The sequence below is a fragment of the Prinia subflava genome, chromosome 2 (genome assembly GCF_021018805.1).
Source record: "Prinia subflava isolate CZ2003 ecotype Zambia chromosome 2, Cam_Psub_1.2, whole genome shotgun sequence".
Taxonomy (NCBI): domain Eukaryota; kingdom Metazoa; phylum Chordata; class Aves; order Passeriformes; family Cisticolidae; genus Prinia; species Prinia subflava.
Genome location: NC_086248.1, coordinates 45,650,860 through 45,671,361, shown reverse-complemented (window position 1 = coordinate 45,671,361; position 20,502 = coordinate 45,650,860). Strand labels below are relative to the sequence as shown.

The window sequence follows — 20,502 nt, the reverse complement described above, 5'->3', positions numbered from 1 at the left end:
TGCCTCTAACAAAATGTCTTCTGGATATTTTTCCAGAATCTCTTTCAGACTTGACAAGATCATGTTGAGTACCAAGTCACTCCTCTGGGGTAACTGCAGCTCCTCCCTGATGTCTGACACTTGCCCACTGAGTATTGTCCCTGCTCCATCACCCTAGTCATTTACTGCAAAATTGAATCATTTTGGGTGAGACAGACACCCGTGACTCAGTACATCCTCCTGCTCTGGCAGCACACCCCCAGTGAGGGCTCTCCCAGGGGTCTTTACACAGAGATTTCACCTGAATGAAGGTCTCCTCTCTTGCTTTTGAGAGGTTACACAGAAGAAGAGGGGGTTGTGTCAGGCTTTCTTCCTTCACTGTAGCTGTGAAAGATATTTTCACAAAGCAGCTGTCGTACTTGTAGAAAGAAAAATAAACACAAACAAGGCACAAACAAGCAATAATAAGGCTCTCAGGATCTCTAGATTCCTCAGTCATGCCGCCTCAGCTTCAGGTAAGACCTTAGCAATTAAAGCCAGAAAGAATAATATAAACCATAGAGAGCTTTGCTCTCTCTACAAAGACTCATTTTTCAAAAGTTAGAAACCTCTGCTGTTGGGTCATGGCATAAAGGAGCTTGCAGAAAGACAGCAACTCTGTGATGGATGGGGTGTGCAAGCAGCTCTTGGGAAGCACAGCTCGATGGAGAGCGAGGCAGGCAATAGCTCTTCCCTCGCCCCTGCCGGGGTGAAGCGGGGCTGTGGACCTGCCCAGCCACAGCACAGGCAGCACATCACCACCAATCGATAGCCCCAAGTGCTGCAGCAGCCAAGAAATTGTTGCTATGGATTTATACAGGGTTATACATTTTAAAGGGAGGCCACCTGAGAGTAATCTCAAGAAGCAGGAACAGCCTCTATGTGGAAGCAGAGAGAGGTGATACCAGGACAGACAAAGTTATAAACATCATATTGAGGCATTTGGGAATGGAGCGAAAGGCAAGATGATGTAAAAGCTGCCTTAGGTTGTTGAAAAGAAATTTTTACTGCCTCTTGATGATATGTTCAAGGACATAAATGTGTATTTCTCAGTCTCAGTTTGTGATTAAAAATACCAGCTAACTCCAGACCATAACTGGAGCATCTCTGAGAAGCAGCAAAGCAGAGTGGGGAGGAAGGTTTCTAAGCAGCACAGCCCACCACCTGCACCAGACTGGGGGCTTGTGTGACCCAGCCAGGAGAGAAAAGACACCCTCTTCCCTGAGAGAGTCACAGAGGGGCTGGAGCTGGCAGCTGCAGATCCCCTGAGCTTGGTTTACCCCCCCAGCTTGCCTGTTCTGATCCCTCCTGTCTGCTTCCTCCTCTTGGGCTTGTGTGTCCATACCAAATGGGAGCCACCACCAGAAGCCAGATGAGGCCACCTGCTGTGGGGTGAGAGTGTTTACCTCCACCAAAGGGGCTGACTGACCTCTCTGATATGTGTAAAAGTAGCTGTGGGGTGTTTTTAGACCAATCTGAGAGTCCCTGAGTATTGGCTGTGCTCTGTTAGTGGGACTGTGTTGCTACACCCACATTTACCTGTTCTGGTCCTACCCTGGTGCAATGAAAAAATGAACCACGAGGTATTGCCCTGCCTATTGCACCCCAAAGACAGGTCTTGAAGATGTCCTTCAGGAAGCCTAATGGCATGACAGGCCCTGCAAAATTATCCAGAATTATGCCATAAAATAGCACGTAGTTTAGTGAGGCAGTCCAAGGATTCAGTGCACACTCTGAAGCCCTTAGGAGTGTAATACACTGGGTATCCTGAAAAATACCACTCCTGTTGTGTCTTTTCACCTCTGATGGTAGGTGACTTTCAAAAAGCGGGGAATAAACTCCACCAGTCACTTACAAGTGCTTCTAAGGAGCACTGTGAGACAAGTGAGTTGCAGGTCTGATGGGTGCAGGCATTTTTGTTTGCCTCTCTGCCAGACTGGCCCACAGATTGTTATTATTTATGATTTTCCCAGATGCAGCAAGAGCAAAAGTGGCACAGAAGTAACACTGCTCCCCTTGGAGCAGTCCCCTCTGAGAGAGGGGACCTGTAGAAAGAAAGATAAAATCCACCCAACCCCTCACATGTGAAACCCCTCTGAGGGAAGCAGCAGCAATGCCATCCAGAAAGAAAAACAAATAGAGACGTGTTTGAGGAAAGGCAGCTCATGCCAAGAGCAGGAAACATATCCTTGTCACAGGGCCTTCAGGGAAGAGAGAAGGAAAAGCCACCTTTGGGGAAGAAAGGGATGTGAAGGGAGTGTCGGGGGAAGAAGACAGGTTAAGACAGAAATAACAGAATAGACAGGAATAACAGGAACACATGGATGTTGCCAAAATGGGAAGAGAAAGCAGGTATCCTATCTGTGTGTTGTAAGCAGATACCTTTTTCCAAGAGGAAAAAGACTTTTCTGATGTTCTTTGGTAGCTCTCAGCCAGTTTCACTGCTACCTCATGTTCCCATATCATCATTTTCTGCCCTGCAGAAGAAGAGGGTTACAAAGCACAGGTTTCCACCCAGGTGTCCAGCTGTCACCAATGGCTACACACAGTGATATCAGACACCTTCCATGCCTTGCACTGCCCCGTGTGTGCTGTACCCGTGAGAAGGGGGGAGCCTCCTCTGCACTGAATGCTACCAACACACTCCTTGGTTTGTGGCAGGGATAAAATGGGGAGGGGGTGTCGGGGGTGCCCTGCTCAGCACTGGCTGAGGCATTGGGGAATCACCGGAGAGGTGGGAACAGCCACATAGCTGGGCAGACAAATGGGCTAAGCCAATGGCTGGGCAGTAAACCTGTTCTGCTTTCTGCATTGTAGAGAAGTTGGACTGACATTGCCAGGCCAAGTATCACACACACCCAGTGTGTTTCTGTCTTCTCAGATAAAGCAACAAGTGCTCGCTTCAGACCAAGCATGGCAGGATGGGAGGGTATTATTAGGAAGCTTTTATGGGTCTGACCAATCCTATGAACACCATGGTTAGGCAAAAGGTCCCAGTTTTAATGACTATGAAGGGAGAGACAGAACATTTTCCAACTTCTAAAAATGTCTTATGAAAGACAAAAATGTTCTGGTTGACACAATAAGGGCTGCGTGCTGCTAACGTAGCCATGGGTTTCAGCAGATGAGAGAGCAGCAGGGTGTTTACCTCAGCAGGGCTGGGAGAGTCGTGGGGCTCCACAGAGTCTTTATTTAAACCCATCTCACGTGGAACTAACACTGTGACAGCAAACACAGCAAAGTGCTCTAATCTTCCCAACTTCATTCAAAATAAAAATAATGCAATTAGCTGTTCTTGTTCATGAATAGGCAGTATCTGATTACTCCTTGAGCTCACCGTCCCGGAGTGACAAGTGAGGCCTCATACCAGGGGCTGCTCTGCAGATGCCTGTCTCCCACGTGATGGCCTTGGACTGTCACGGCCAGCTGAGATCCCTGGGGTGAAGGAGCCCATCTTCAGCCATGTCCAAGTAAGGGAGCCACGCAAAGTCCTGGGTTTATGCCTGGTCACAGATCACACTTCATACCCAAACTCTCCCTGCAAAAGGTTTTCTGATGCATTTATTTCAGCAGCACAATTCAATACAATTTATTATTTTCTTTGAGACATTTGTACAACAGCGAGAACAGGAAGAGGGAAGCTTTAACTTATTTGTCTCCCACTTTCCTTATTTTCCACTGCAAAGTGAACTTTAAAACAGAATACAGCCATGCTTGAGAAAATCAGATAAACTCTTTAGGAAAACCCAACTTCCTACCTACTAACAAAAATTGGCCACAGTACCAAAAGTCAGACTATTACTGGAATGTTGCATGAACCTCATATTAACTGACACATTTATTTTCCATCAGAACAGGTTTCTTTTGACAGCATCATAATATTACCTAGAAGTACTTCTTTCTATAAAAAGCAGCAACAACTAGAAGTGATAAATTATATCTGCCTGCAGGTATACAATCACATTATCTCTCTGTGATGCAAAGGTGCTGATTAAAAAAACTAATTCAGTCATTCAAAGAGTGTCATAGATCTAATTACATTTCATAGGAAACAAAACCTTTATTTAGACAATCTACCTCTCGTAGAATATTTCCACAACCACTCCTTCTGCCTTGGTTTTAAATATAATTATTAATATGCATGCCATCTTCTTGGTGGTGATAAAAGGAGTGCTGATCCACACGAAGTATGCCTTATCTCAAAAAAGGCAGAAGTTCAAGCTCCATTTCCAAAACTCTTTTCCAATTCTCTCCTGAGAAATCTCAGTATTTCAATTAAGCTACAAAATGAAACAACTGCACAGCAAGCAGGTTGCTTGGAGAAAATCTTCTCTGGAAAAACAACATTGTTTTAAACCAACAAGGAGTTAGTGAGTAGCACAAAAAGAAAAAAAAAAAAAAAAAGAAAAAAAAAAAAAAAAAAAAAAACAAAAAAAAAAACAAACCAAAACTTTAAAATATTCCCCCAGTTCAGAATTTTTTTCCTTCTCCAACAGTCAGTTTGCTTCCTCCTGACCCCATCCATCTCCTGTGCCTGAAGCACAGCAAGCAGTTTGTCCCCTCTCCCCTTGCAGAGAAGCAAGTGCTCCCAACAGTGCTGATCAACCTCCATTGCATAAAAACACCCCCACCTGCCAGTGTCCTGCCAGCCCCTCTCCCTGCTGGAGTGAATTAAGTGAGTGGAAATGTTGGACAGCGCAAAAAACTTGGATAACTCATCCAAAAAACTTGGATAACCCTCATTCTGTGTGGTATTTCTATGCTTTCCTAGCAAATGGAAACCTGTGGAAAACACAGGTGTACAGACATCTCAATCCCACCAAGTGTGGTGGGAAAAGGTAACTCCCAGGCTGCTGGTGTTCCTTGGGCAAAGCACTCTGTGGATGTTCTCCTGCCTGGATAGAAAGGCTCAGAGGATAAAGGCACAGAGCAGCTGATTGATTTGGTATTTGCCACTCAGCAAGCAAGATTGCTGAGAATCCCACCTTTAGGAGTATGGGAGCTTAAATTTTTTTCCAAATTCTTGTCCTAAACATCTTATTCTCACTTTAAAGTGCTGACACATCCTTAAAAATGTGCCACTGGATATAACTCCAGTCCAGGACAGGTGGAGAGAGAGCCTGTGCCACAGAGGAAGGTGCAAAGAGGTTCTTCCCCAGCACCTTGTGTCAGGGGCACAGACAGCAGCAGGGGATGGAAAAGATGTTGTCTTGTAGGTGACTGCCAAGTGTGGGTTTGCAGCTACAAGTTTGTGTTCAAAAGCAGGGCAAAAGGTGAATCTGGACTACGTTTCTCCTTTCACTGGCTGAATGATAGGTTGGGCAGCTGAAGAGATCTGCCTGCACTTGCAGTTTTCAGCTCAGGATGTCTAGGATTGAGGATAACTCAGACTATGCTGCAGTGAAGAAATATTTTTGGTCTTTTGTCTTGTGTGTGGCCCCAACCCATTGCTGGAAGGGAACACCACGGCCAGCTGATGTATCCAAGGTACCTGCTGGAGAAGCTGTCCCGTTGCCATGCGTCATACTGTGAACCACTGCACTCTTTCCCTAACCAGATACAAGCACATTCATCTTTCCTCTTGCTCTTTCTCTCCCACCACTTGTATTGTGATGCCAACAAAGGAAATTCACTAAAAAAAAAAAAAGGTGAGAATCTGCTGGAAAGTGCCCTTCAATGTGAGGCTTTGCTGCAACATGTGGAGCCTTCGCGGAGACCTGACCATTGTTTCACCTCTGGCTGCCTTCTGTCGCTTCTTTGCAGCAGACAGAGCTGACACGAGCAGAGCTGCCTCCGCTGAACCGGCTGCCACCTCTGCTGTCAGCACTGAGTCAGCACTCGCCGCTCCCCAGCTGCCCCAGTAGCAGCTGGGTTATTTCCAGGACGCTGCAGTTACTGCCCTCGATAGCTGGAACTGCCACTGGGGGAATGCTGTCCCTGGGAGAGTTTTCTGTAGTCAGAGGAAATAGCTTAAGAATCAAGAGGGCAGGGAAAGGCATAGTGGTTTTCTACCCAGGGGATTTTGGTGAGGCACTCCTGAGCAAAAGGCAGCAGCCTGGGAGCTGCTTTCTGTGAGCTTTCAGGGCAGGAGCTGGCTCGAGGAGGATCAGGTGATGGGGAGACACCTCACAACACAGACTGTCCCCCAAACAAGCAAACCCAGAGAGTGTTACAGGGAGATCCAGATGTGCTCATCCTCCATGCAGGGCTGAACCTCACCTGCTTGGGCACTCCTTCCAAGTCACACATCTCATCATAAAGCAGTAAGAAAGAGAAAACATTTTTGTTTCTTTCCCTTTGTATTTTTTTTCTGTTTAATAATGACTACAGCATTAGTAATACAACAGCTAGCAGAAATGCTGAGGAGCAGCTGCAATATCAGAAATTACTTTTCCCTCATTATAAAAATTTATCTTTTTTAAAGAGACAGAGGCAGAAGGGAGATCAGAAGTTCCAGTGCTTTGTCGGGTGTTACTTAGTACCTGTGGATCATTACATTGATAAAAATATGTACAGACTCACTTCTCAGGTTTAAAAGTGTTTTGTCCTTTTGTTTGCTTAGCTAACTAAAGAGGCTTTGTTTGACCTGTGATTTTGAATCCAGCTGGCTTTTTAATATACAGTGACTCATACAAAGCAGCCTGCAGAGTCAGTCTCTTTTCCACTGCTTTACTGCTGATTGAGGCAGAAGCCCCACAGAAAATCAAGCAGTGTGGGGGGCTCCCAGCCACGCCTTCCTTCACCAGAGCTGTGCCCTGTGATTGCTCCTGCTGAAACAAGGGAGCTCATCACAGTGAGAGGTACTCCAAGCAACCCAAATAATTGGGATTTGGTCTTGCAAGGCATTGCAAGTCCTGGGAGATTTTCAAGGTTGGTAATGAACCATTAGTTTCTAATGAAGATTGGAGTTGAAGCCTGTCTCAAAATGGTAAAGTTTTTGTAATGAGATACTGCCATTATCTTGGCTTAAGGGCAATAGGGTATCACTGGTTTCAGTGGGAACAGGTTGGCAGCTCTTTAGACCAAGTCTGTCAATATTTTACCTAGATCAGAATAAGACAAAGATTTTTTTTAAGAGTGGTAAAGCAGGAAGTCTCATTTTCATTTCCAGAAAAGACTACAAAGAATATATTACAACCAAGCATGGGACCTAATCCCTGCACCTCACTCAGTGTGTGTTTTCTCTCCTCATAGACTGCACCATTGACATGAGAACATAAAAACTGTTGAGCCCATGGGCCTGCAGGGAAAAGAAGACGGTAATGGCAATTGCCATTGCAGTCCTGGCCTCTCTGCAGGCAAAATTGCCCGTGGACTTTTGGAAATAGAAGATCAGACACAGTCCCCCTTGAGGAGACGTGTGGCTGTCCCCTGGGCTGGCTTCCCACTGGGGCTATGGGGGAGTCACAGCCCTGCCCTGCCCAATGACCAAAATTGAGGCTCCAGGAATTTTTGTCTCCCCAAACAATTTCATGATTAAGGTCAAAGTGCCATCATATGATAACAGGAGGAGTCTGTGGGCCTAGATACTGCAAATGTATTTATTTTCTCAAATAAATGTCTGCTGTTTCAAGAAAAACTCAGAAAGGAAAATACAGGTGTCTTGTTATACAAAACTCCTGGACTTCCTGCATCATCTAAAATGAGATGTTGTTTGGGGAGAGAAGAGAGAAGAGATTAGGTAGCCTCCTTTATGTTATTCCACTGAGGTCTTCCTGCAGATCTGGATTCACTTTGAAAATTAAAGCTGTATTTTACTGCAAGTGGGTTGATGCCAACTCCACTGTCAGGGCTAACCAAAACCCATCAAAATACTTTTTTCTCTTTTACCTTAGTTTTTCCTAGAAATTATGAGTCAGCATCTCTTTCTGATTGTGGCATATAGAAATAACTCTTGCATCTGTATTGTCTCAGGAAAATGAATGGCTAAGATCACTGTAACCTGAATTTTCTTCCTGGAAGAGAAGAATGCTTGGGAAAAGACTTTGAAAGTGTCACATTTTTACCAGGAGGGATCCAGTTTTATTTTTTAGATAGAGTGAATCACTGGGGAAAGTGGTAACTGAAAATGTGAACATATAAGAGAAAAAAAGGAATGAAGTCTCATTTAAAGCAACATGGACAAAAATTGGAAGAGCAACACACCTAAATCCTTTGCACTCCTCAATTAAGTGGTTTATTACTGAAGTAGGACCCTATTCAGTTAAGTTCTTTATCTAATTTTTACACAGAATGTCACTGTTACTGAAGTAGGACCCTATTCAGTTAAGTTCTTTATCTAATTTTTACACAGAATGTCACTGTGCTATGAATTCATGGTGAAAATCCTCCCATGCCAGACAGGGTTAGAGGAGGGAGGTTGCATTAGAGGGGATCTGTGACAGATTCTGCCCTCTTAAGGACTAAAAGTAAGGATAAGAAGTTTCTCCTAGAGGTTTTAAAGCTAATGCTGGTCTTCAGAGCCTGTACAGGGCTCCCAGAAGCCTGCTCAGGTCCTACATCACATCTCAAACCCAGGTGCAGGGTCAGTGCCAGGGTGTGAGGATCTGCACTCAGCAACCCTCTCCTATGGTTTTGTTGCAGTCAGTACAGGAATTTGTGAGGATTTATGAGGCTAAAGCCAAGTAGATGGCACTTTTTCTAGTTTTAACAGAAAGCCTTGCCACGTTTCACCTGTCTGAGGCACTCACAGATCTTTTCCCTCAGCAGTTACTGCTGTGGGTTTTGCAGCCCCTTGGGCTGAGTCTCTGCAGGGTGAGGTCAGAGCACAGTGAGGATGCTCCAGCCAGCAGTTTGGTCCCTGGCTTTGCAAGGGGAAGGGAGCCTGAGCACACTGTGTGCTGCCCAGCCACAGGGCTAGGGAGAAGGCCCTCTTTTATTTGCTGGCTTAGACATAGCACATGAGATGTGGGCTTAAAAAGGGGAGTAAAAAAATCTTTTTTGCCATCAACTTAAGAGTTCTTAATTTGAGCAGTATTTTGGCCTGTAATGAAATCTAGTTTGGATTATATTTGTAACATCTCTGCAACAGGTCCCTGATGAACTGCATGCCTGAAGGTAGTCATCAATTACAATGTCAGATTTGTGGTTATTAGAATTGATAAAAATAGTGGAATTAGCAGCCTGGAATGCCAATTTTTCTTTTAAATGAAATATCTTTATATTATCAGTGAAATGATGCTGGGTTTCATAGTACTTGCACATAATACAGCATTACAGATTCACAGCCTCTCTGAGGCTTGTTGGATCCTTGTGGACCCAAATGCTCCAGCAGGCAGAAGTTTGATCCATTGCCCAGTCACAAAGTGGGAAAAGCATGAGTCCAAACTTTTAAAATGGTACCATGCATATAAAGGTAATCTGTTTCAGCCCTTAAACACAAGCAGAAATGGTAGTGCCAAACTATAACATAACCAAGATGTAAGTGTAGCATAACTATAAATAAATGAACAGCAACACTGCTTCTGAAATCTGCTGCATGTGCTATTGTTCTGAATAAATCTGTCACTGGTGGATTTGAACCTGAGTGAAGGAGTGTTCCGAGCTCTGAACAACATTGACCTCTGATGGACTCTTTGAAGCCACTAAGCCATGGGGTTGTCAGAAGATTCTATGTTGCTCTGAGACAGGCAGACAGCAAAGATACACTTAAAGGATTTTTCTACAGCATGCATTCCAAGAACAAGGAGGCAGACAAACAATTTAGATTCCCCTCAGATCAGTGGATGATAAGGAAAGTCCACATATTGTGGCATTTTACAGGCTCTTAGGAAAGAATACTGTGCCCTTTTTTTCCCCTTTTCCTTTTTTCCCTTTTGGCACTAGACCAAAACAGGCAAAAAAAGCTCAGCTTAGAGAATGTTTTTCCCCACAGTCTGATAATTTTTAAATGGGTCATTACTGTAAAGGGTAAATTTATAACTTGAAAATTAAAGCTACTTGGGAACCTGGTGAATAACTGTAACAAGCAGCCTATTTGACCAGACTACTTGTTTCTTTGGTTGTTGGAGGTTAAAAAAAAAATAAAATAAAAGAACTTGTGCTCTTAATTACTCTTTGCCAGACTAAAGAAGAGAACAAACAAACAAGCAGGAAGGTGCCTTTCTTGGGCCAGTATTTCATCTCCATAGTGAATGATGATCTCTTTAGGCAGAATTACATGGGGAGCCTTCAAAAGTAAACAAAGGGACTTTGCTCAACTGGCAAATTTGCCAACTCTCTTCTTTCTAAATGCATCTAAACACACAAGGTTATATTACATTTTATATATTTTTATTTGTATACAAAATGTCATAATTTATCAATGTTGTGCAGCAAAGTATAGACAGACACATACATCACATACATCCATCCCCACCCCCTTCCCCCCCCCAACACACACACTTAGAAACACGACACGAACACAACTTTCTTTCTTTCTGCCCTTCAGAAAGGCAACACTGTTTTGGCAGGTCAGCAGCTAGAAATAAGGTGCTATAAGTTAGCGGGACTGGAATGTCTTCACTTTACAAATGTGATGTGCAAATTTATATACAACCACATTGTCATTTTTTTATTTTTCAGGGAACCCAAAAATCCATACCCCGAACTACTCTCCGAAATACAAATATGTATAAAGTGCTAATACTTAAGCATGTTTCCAATGACTTCACGACGTAGTTTGAAGTTTAGGACAGGCACTGTAATAGTTCACTGGGTAGATTGTCACTGTGTGCAGTTTGACAGAGAAAAGTCACTCAGACATCGCTGGGGGACCGTGAGCGAAAGGACACTTTAGCCTGAAAGCAGCCACAGAGGAGCACCCACATGGACCTCTGGATTTCCTGGTTTCTGTAGGCATAAATGATGGGGTTGATCATTGAGTTGTAGGTAGCAGGCAGGAGCGTGGCATAGGTGTACACAGCAGGGTAGTCAGGATCCCCCACCACACAGTAGATGGCAAAAGGCAGCCAGCTGGCTCCGAAGGTCCCAAGGATGATGGCCAGGGTAGAGACGCCTTTTTTGGTGGTGACATAGTGCGAAGCAGTCAGAAAGTGCTGCTGGAGAGCTATCTGGTGGGCATGCCTGCAGACGATCTTGCAGATCTCGATGTAGAGATGGAGCATGATGAGAAAAATGAGAAAGAAGGAGGCAGACAGCAGCGTCACGTTACTCTTGGTCAAGGGTCTGACGACGCTGCAGGAGGTGCGGTCGTGGAGGCAGTTCCAGCCCAGGACAGGCAGCAGCCCCAGGCAGAGGGAGACCCCCCAGGCAGCGGCCAGCATGGTGTGAATGCAGAGCACCGTCCTCTCCGAGTAGTAAGTGAGGGCATTGTAGAGGGAGAGGTAGCGATCGACAGTGATGGCCAGCAAGCTACTCACGGAGGCGGCGAAGGAGGCGACGAGGAAGCCCACGGTCAGCAGGCTGACCGTCTCCGAGCGGATCACGTACTGGAAAACGAAGTTGAGGATGAGGCCGAGGCCGGCCAGGAGGTCAGCCGTGGCCAGGCTGCCCACCAGCACGAACATGGGGGTGCGCAGGGCGGGCGAGTAGCAGATGATGGCCACCACCAGGGCGTTCTCGCAGGCGATGGCGGTGCCGGACACGCACAGCATCACATCCCAGGGGTTGAGGGCGGCGGGCGCGGGGGGCCGCGACGAGAGCTCCAGCGAGGAGTTGCCGCCGCCGGTCGGCAGCCGCGGGGCCGCCGCTCCGCTCTCGTTCACGGCTGCCGCTGCCTCCATCGCCGCCCGGGCGGCCGGGGCTGTGCGGGCACGGCGGCGATGCGGCGGCGGGGCGTGGGCAGGTGGGGCGGCGGTGGGGGACGGACAGACGGGGCTGCAGCCGGGCGGCGGGGCGGCGGGGCGCGCATGCCGGGCGACGGCCGCCCTGTCTGTGGTGCTGAAGCTGCAGAAGTTTCCCGCCGGCCCGGCCGGCCCGCGCCCCGCCCCGCGCACACGTCAGGGCGGGCAGGGCCGGCGGCGGGCGGGCCCGGGGCGCGGGGGGCCCGCGGGCTCGCCGTCCTGCCGGGGCAGCGGGGACAGCGCCGGCCCGCTCCCCCCGCCCGGCTCCGGGGCAGGGAGGGTTTGATCGGGGGCACCGGAGAGAGAAGTGGGCGCGCACACACACACAGACACACAGACACAGACAGACAGACAGACACACACACACACACAGAAGGAGCCGCTTCTCCCGCTGCGTTCCCCGCTCCGCAGCCCGTTCTCCCGCGGTGGGTGCCGTCCGTGCAGCGCTTGCTGTAAGGGCTCTGAGCCCAGCGGGAGCTCCGTGCTCCGCCGGATGGAAATGTGCCCGAGTAGCGCTCGAAGCAGCTGTGATAAAGCCTGTTCCACAGTTTGGCTCTCTGAACAGTGTATACTCTGGGGCTGACAGTCTGTTCACCACCGAAAGCATCCGCACTGTTTTCTGAGGTCCCCAAAATGATAAGGTCAAACCGTAGAAGAGTCAATCCCATGACCATAAAATAGCTATCAGTTCTCTCCTTGTCTCACCCTTTGTGTCTCACAACGAAGCAGCAGCCAGCACGCTTCCTCTCTAAAGCATGAATAGATGAAGCAGAAGCAGAATCACGAGGACTGGAGGGATCTCTGGAGATCACACAGTCCCACCCCGCTGCCAAGGCAGGGTCAATATAGAGCTCGTGACACAGAAACATGTCCAGGTGGGTTTTGAATGTCTCCAGAGAAGGAGACTCCACAAACTCCCCAGGCAGCCTCTGTCAGTGGTCTACCGCTCTCCATGCAAAGAAGTTCTTCCTCGGGTTGAGGCAGAATTTTTTGTATTTTAGTGTGCAGCCGTTGCTCCTCATCCTGCCACTGGGCACCACCGAAAAGAACCTGGCACCATCCTCATGACACCTGCCTTTGAGATATTTATACACATTGCTATGGTCAAAGGATAACATTCTTGTTCCCATTGCTGGCAAAACCAGCAGCAAACAAATGTGGGCAGTGGGTAGCTTCCTTCTGCAGCAACACTGCTTTCCCAGGGCACAAAAGATGTCCCCAAAGAATAAAAGCCAAAAGGTGTCCCCACCTCCGTGTGGGAGACTGTGTTCCTTCTGTGACTGATGATCAAAAGAATGTGGAAGTAAAATAACCTCTCAGTTATGGGAACAGCATGCAAACCATCTAGACACAATTTTGAAAAATACATTAGAAGAAAATGTGTTTACTGTCTTGAACAGTCCAAATGAAGAAAGCATGCAGGCTGTGCCACAGTAAAAGGTGGGCACATTCAAAGAGAATTAGTGTCAGCACTCATTACATCCACCCCCATCAATGTCCTCCTGCAGGCTAAACACTGTCATCAAGACAAGCTGTGGACACTCTGTACCTCTGTAAACAACTGAAGCCATTGCTCCCCAGGAATTCTGAAACACAGATCTCAGGAAAGCTTAATTTGGAAAGGACAGTGGAGGTCAGGTCTGGGGCATCTATCCTGTCCCATCACCTGCTCAGAGCAGGGACAGAATCAACTGTGCAAAGATTTTCCTCAGGGTCTTGCTCAGTCAAGTCTGAATATCCCCAAGAAACAAGATTGTCCAGCCTCTCCAGGCAACCTGTGGCTCTGCTTCACCCTCAACTGTAAAGATTTTTCCTTTTTATTTAGTAATTGCCTTCATTACAACTTGTGTCCATAGTCCTTGTGGGATGTCCTGCCCTCTGTATATTTTCCCTCATCTATCCAGGCATTACAACAGCGTTAGTAAAACCAGTTTCAAGCAGAGTTAAGAAGGGTTTGCAAGTCTCCTCAACTCAAGCACTTGTCAAGTACCCCTACTATAGTTCAGAACATAACAGTTACCCTGTACCCTGTGCCAGCTGCAGAACAGGTATGGCCAGTGTAAACTTGGATTTAGGTAAGTACTGAAATCACAAGAATCCCTGAGCAGAAGGAGCTGCTACACAACAAGGCAACAGAAGGCAAGGTAAAATCTGAGGTAAAGTAAAATTCTGTATTTGCCCAGAGGAAATCCTCTGGTCTACCCCTCAAATAGAAGTTGTTAATTTCAACATTAATAAAAGTAACTGTGGCAGAATAAGTTATTCCAAACATCCTTCAAAACTGATTACAAATGCTGCCATTCAAACTTAGCAAGTCATGTTTGCAGACATGAACCAGCTGGGGTCCACTATAAAGCTGTAAGATCTGCAGTGTTTTTATGGCATCTATAAAGCAGAAAGAGAAATGTAATTTACCTAGTTTTTAATAATGAGATGTGGTGTGGAAGGTCTAGGTTGTGGGCAATTTGTCACATCTTTGACCAGCCTGTTACCACTGGGACACAAGTATGTGGCAAGTCTTGGCTACAGTAGCATTTATATCATAGGGTGGGCAGTGTATTTTTTTTATATTATGGATTTTAAACAGCTTTCCTTAACTGAAAACACTAAGAGCCCATGCTGCCAAGGCAGAAGTAATTTCATGTGTGGTGAAACCTTGTGAGAGTGTTAGGGTCTCAGAATGAGATGCAGGAAGAGCTTTTAGCCTGAGAGTGGGCTAGTCTCACACCCTGTGGCTGTGGTCACATACTAAACTTTGAGAAAGAATTGCTCAACCACTGTAGTGTGTTCCTGAATGGGAGATGTACATGTCCAGCTTGTCTTTCCTCCTTTTGTGTCAGGTTTTTTTCTGAGTTTTTTCCGAGTTCTTCCAGCTCTTTAGTTCCCCCATTTCCCTGGACTTTTACCCTTTCAAGAGCAGGATGTTCTGATAGTCCTCATCAGGTTCTTACAGAGCCCAGGGAGCAGTGGTGTTCATCTTCCTAGTCTCCCTCATGTCTCCAAGTATCAATTGTCAGGGTTAGGGACCAACTCTTTGCTTATTAAAAAGGCTACACCTCCTTGGGAACTGCTTGCATTTCCAGAGCTGTCATTAAAGGTCTTTTATCTTCTTAGTAGAGATTTTGCATCAGTCATTCCCACAAAAGGTAAGCCACCTGGATTGCTCTTAACTTTAATTGGTTGCGGGGAAAAAAGAGGATTCCAAGGGTAGATACAAAGCTAGTGCCTAAGAGCCACCACATTTCCCACAACACCATAAGGAGCAGCAGAGAGAAAAGTCTGGTCAGACCTCTTGCATTGTCATCAGGATGTTTCCATCTTGTGCTCCTAGCTGAGGCTGGATCTGCAGATCTCGCAGGAGAATACAAATATAAAAAGCTATATTCCAGCAGTGCATACCTAAGCATCGTGCATGATATAACTCAGTAATTATCTTAGTGAGTTTCTGAAAATTAAGCAGCAACAAAATTAAAGAGTTGCTGAAACAAATTATTTAAAAAACCTCTCTGCTTGAATTCTCCATCTGTTCTGAGAGCTGAGCAGTATTGCTGTGTAGTTTTAATATGTGATTACTTAATTTCAGTTAACTATGGATTATTTTGCTAGCTGGTATTTTTAATGATTAATAAGTAGGCTGAGTAAATGTTAAGTATTATTAAATATGCTTTACATAGCAAGAGTTGGAACGAACAAAAATTTCTCTTCAAAATTTATCTTTCCAATAACACACTGAAAATATTGAAGAGTCATTTTTCTTCTGGCAACATAAAGAAGCCTTAAAATAAAGGCAGGAGGAGGGGAAGAGAGAGGGGGATAACACAGATGGTGAGCTAACCAGCCCTGGCATTTCAGAGATGTCTATGCAGCTGGTGCGAAAAGATGTTTTAAGCCCTTAGCAATCCATTTAGGCACTTCTTCAAGTTTGTCATTTTCCTGACTTGGTGAACTCAGCTGACCAATTTCTAGGTTTTTACTAATGATACCTTCTGCTTGATCCTGCATATTTGAACAGGTGTCCACCTGCAAACAGGCCACATTGCAAAACCTGCTGGTGACATAAACCTCAGAGGGGTTCAAACACTCTTTGGAATTTCAATCTCACCCTCCACAGTCCCGTTTCTCCACCACACATCGTGTTTCCCGCATGGACCTTGACTCTGCTTCTTGATGGAGCACTCATGGTGGCACCACACCTTCTGCTTGGCTGCTGTGCCCTCATAAAAATACATTCCAGAAAAGAGCCTGCATGTTTGTAAGATCTGTTTCATTTGCACAGTAAGGCTACACGGGTCTGCATAAAGGCAAGAAAACAACAATCACACTTTTTCTAGTGCATGCTTGGGTTGAAAATCCAGGTTTACTCTGTGGCATTCAGAAGACCACATTTCTCCAATGGATTTTAGGGGTGCTTTGGAAAATGAAGCTGTGTCTTACGTGATCTCTGAATCACTAGCAGAAAGTACAGGGACAAACTTCACATAAACAGGTGAAAATCTGCTTTCAATAATGTAACAAATAGTAGTCATCAGGAATGGATTCAGGCTGAACCTTGGGTTGAAATTTTGGTTTTGAGGTAAAATTCCCACCCAGCCTCCGCTGGCCCTGCCCGACTCACCGTTTCAGCAGCTGCTGGTTCTGCCCTTGCCTGACAGTGGCAAGGTTCCAGGCTTTGATTCCTCCTCCTCCTCCCACTCCCACTGCAGACAGGATGAGTTTTGGATGCAGCTTTGACCTCTTAAGCTTAGTCAGACAGAGACACCTTTTCTGAGTGTTCACCACCCAAATTTGTGTGTTTTTTTTTTTTTTTTTTTTTTGTAGTGCTTCATATCATCATTTAGAAAAGGCACAGATACTATGAGCTATCAACACATGTGCTTACCAATGTCCACATCTATCAGCCCACTGCCAGCAGCCAGCCAGACTAAGGCAGAGGAGCTGGCTTAGCTTCCAAAGAATTAACTTAGGCCAGCAACTTTGGATGTGGAAAGAGCTGCTCATGGGTTTGTACCCTTATTGCCTACCCTTATTGGAAAAGTTAGCCTCTGGTCCACTCCATTTATTTCTAGAGATTAGTGATGAATCAACTGAAGCTAAATACACATATTTTGCAACCTTTCCTTCCTTGTCCTGCTTGTTCTGTTGATGGAAAGAAAGCAGCAGCAACAAAGGTCATTCATCACTAGATGTGTCATCCAGTGCAGTGGAACAAGGTCTTTTATTGTTCTTATTCTCTTAAACTTTCTCAAAATCTTTTTGCTCAAGTATTTAAAAGGCTTCAAACAGGCCTTTAAATTGCACATCTAAGAGAGGGAGCCCAGAGTTCACATAACAAATGTTGTTTTGCAGCTTTGTAAAAAGAAACTGCAAACTTATTTCACTAAAATAACTGAAAACGCTGCTTTCTGTTGTTTCATGTGATCCTATAAGTTGATGAACAGTGACTACACAGGAGGGTGTAGATAGATTTTTTTAATCAAAGTTAATAGTGAATTTGAGAACAATTTTTCCGGATACTAGAATGCAAGCTAAAAATAAATTTCATTGTGGAAAAAGCAGTATGTCCATCTTCCTCTCTGAAACTGCTTTCTTATAAATGGCAAGAAGACAGCCATCATCACCCATGGGTAATTTCCCTGCCTGCAGCACAGAAGTCGCTCTGTGGGCCAGTCCCTCTGTGGGCTTGGGGAAAAACAGTAAGGTACATGCCTCCCCAAAATGGAAAAAAATCTACTTCTAAGCCAGGAATCCCAATGCTGAAGATCCACCGAACAGGTAGAGCTCAGAAGAGGATGCAGCTGGAAAATGGGATAAGCTCAGCCGAGGGTATGGCCAGAGGGATGGGATGAGATGGCAGTTCTGCACTTCTGCCCAAGAAGGATCTGCCCTAGAACACTTTCCCAAAAATTGGTACTCATGTCTTTGTAGAGACCCAAACAGGGCTTATTCACCCATTTTTGTAAAATGAGAGAACATTTGCCCAGACACAGCCCTTTAGATATATGACTAGTCATACTCAGATACATGTAATGACTGAACAAGTCCCTGTGGAATTGGTAGGGGACATCTGGTTCTCTGCCCCACACCTCCCACAGGAATGAATTATGCCTCACCTAAAATTTGGGCCAACAACCATATTAAGCAGCCACTGCATGTAATACAGAAATATCTGGTTTGAGACAGGACCAAATCTCCAGCTTCACTCACCTTCTGAGGCTGTAGTTAGGCTTTTTTTTTCCTGTGCTTGCTCTGGTACATCTCCACACAGCCTCAGTACAAAATGAACTGTACTCAAGCTATTCTCTGTAGCTGGTTTTGCAATTTTCCCTTAAAAAAAACCTTAAAATTACCCTTAAAATTTCGATGATGGAGTTGGTCTGATCTCCATAGGCAATTTCTTCTAGAGCTCAATTAATTTCCCTAATTACAGGGTGGAAGCCAAGAAACACCGGGTGGCCTTGAGTCACTAAACTGCAAGAAGTCCCAGGCATCTGAGAAGATTGTATCCTGAAAAGACAGAGTAGAACAGGTGGGACCTTTTCTGGTAATGGCAGTAAAGCAGGCAATGAGCTGCTGCTTTACTCTTCAGAGAGGAAAGACTGTACCTTCAGCAGTGGGGAGGTTATGATGGGGAGAAAGCAAGGCCCCTGCCTGCCAGTGGGAATGTTGTCCTGAGGTGCTTGGGCCGGGAAATTCACATCACAGGTACAAATCCATACATCCCAGCCAAACATATTATATATCAAACTAGATATTACCCAGAGACTCTAATACCTCAGGTTAATCAATAGGATCTACATATATATACCCTTGTTATGATAAAGTTTAGTTCTTTACATGTTCTATATAAGTCTATATATTCTATATGAGTCTTCCAGATACAAAGATAGTTTCATATTTCTTTACTTGTCAGCTTGACAAACCTTAGAGAAGACATTTCCTCTAAGAGAACAAATTAAAGCAAGTCTAAAACAAGCCAGTTACTGCTCAACAGCCTGGATGCCTGCCAGCAAGAAACAAATTGATGAATATTCAGCTGTGTCAGTAACAGAGAACTGCAAAAGAAAACTTTTGGGTTTGTTTTATGATTTTGTTTTTTTTCTCCCCTGGTGAAGCCAGCTTTACAATAGTAAAACCAAAGGTAGAGCTGTCAAGGTTGAAGTTATCGGCATTTCAGGGTGCTTACAGGGCAGAGCACGGGGGCAGGAATGACCACATCTCCCAAGGCAGAGGAAAGGCTGGGAAAAATCCACAGACAAAGCAATACATCCAGCTTGCTCTCCTCATACCACAGGTGAACCCATGCTCAGCTTGGCAGCACCAAATGCAGGGACCCAGTGGTGTAATGTCCATAGCTCTGGAGTCTTCCATAAAAATGCTCATGATGGTGTAGACTGCAAATGAGTAGATTTCCAGGCAGAAGGATGACTGTTTCACCTCTGTCATCCCTGCAGAAGGGCCTGCTTCTTGACATGAGCACTAGAAGGACTTCTAATATGTCAGGTTTTTCACTCATATTTCCAAAACCCTTATGAGACAGAAATATGGGTTTGAAATGCAGTGCTAGGATATGGAGAGCTTTAGACTCAAAATTATGGGTTGAGTCACTAGCTAGAAGTTAATGAGAAAATGAGGGATTTTGAGAAACTGAAGGTAGCAATGTGCTCTGTGTAGGAAGGTAAAGAGCAGCAATACTTCACTGTTGATATATGTGCTAATTGGTAGCATTCTCTTTTTATTTAATCAAGGAATTGTGTATATGTCCCATAGAAAATAAAAATTGTTTGCTCCCTTCTAAGGCCACGAACACTGTGGTAGGGTGTGCAGTGGCTGAGCTCAGCCATTGGTTCCTCTTCTTGGGAATACTGGAGTAGGGGGTCATTGTCCCTGAGAGGCTGCTCCTCTCATGAATATCCGTATTTGGACAAGGAGAAAATGCAGCAAGCATCACTTGTCACCATTAATAAAGGCTCTCAGTGTCTTAAAATAGCAAGAAGACCTTTTTTAATTCAGAAAGTGCTATATTCAGCTGGAGATAATTTGATGGTAAATTACACTCTGACAAAGAAGAGTTAATCACTGACCTCAAAATTAGCTGTTGCCTAGGTACCCCTGGTCAGGCTGTGTTGACATTTATGTTGTGCAAACAGAATGCACTACCAAGCACTCAGACGTATATTTAGGGCTTCAAAAGTGGCCAGTTTTCCAAAGTGTAATGTGGTGCCTGGGACTGTAAGTTTAATGGTAAGGACGTTGATGCCAACTGGATATCATTCAGATCATTCTATGGGAGCTCCTACAAATGGAGTTCCAGAAATGTAAAAAACTCAACAACACACCCCCTCCACAACAAACAACTAAACCAGAAACCCAAAACAAACTAAAAACCCCATCCACAGCATGTTTTGTTGAGGAGGAGTCATCCTGGTTAAAAACGATGTGCAGACAGCTTTAGCAGCTTAGAATCCTACACTGGAAACCTAAGTCTGAAACTGATGTCTCCTATTATTACTGTTGTTTTTGTTGTTGCTATTTACCAATAACCTGGCAGGTGGTGGTAGTCAAAGCAGAGGGTTCCTCACCACCAGGCCTTTTGCACCCCGACACTTTCAAAATTGTGCCCATTGGTTTTGTGCCCCTTTGCCATCCAGTGAGGGCACAGACAGTTCAGGAGCGAACCCTGCCTGGCATGGGGGAGTGTGAT

At 45.3% G+C, this 20,502-nt stretch overlaps 1 protein-coding gene across 1 annotated transcript; it reads right to left on the bottom strand.

Moving 5' to 3' along the window:
* Nucleotides 1-10,754: 10,754 nt before the first annotated feature.
* GPR6 (G protein-coupled receptor 6) lies at nt 10,755-11,741 on the bottom strand. The gene has a single exon (XM_063391849.1). It carries the CDS (start codon nt 11,739-11,741, stop codon nt 10,755-10,757), a length of 987 nt encoding a protein of 328 aa, XP_063247919.1.
* Nucleotides 11,742-20,502: the final 8,761 nt, after the last annotated feature.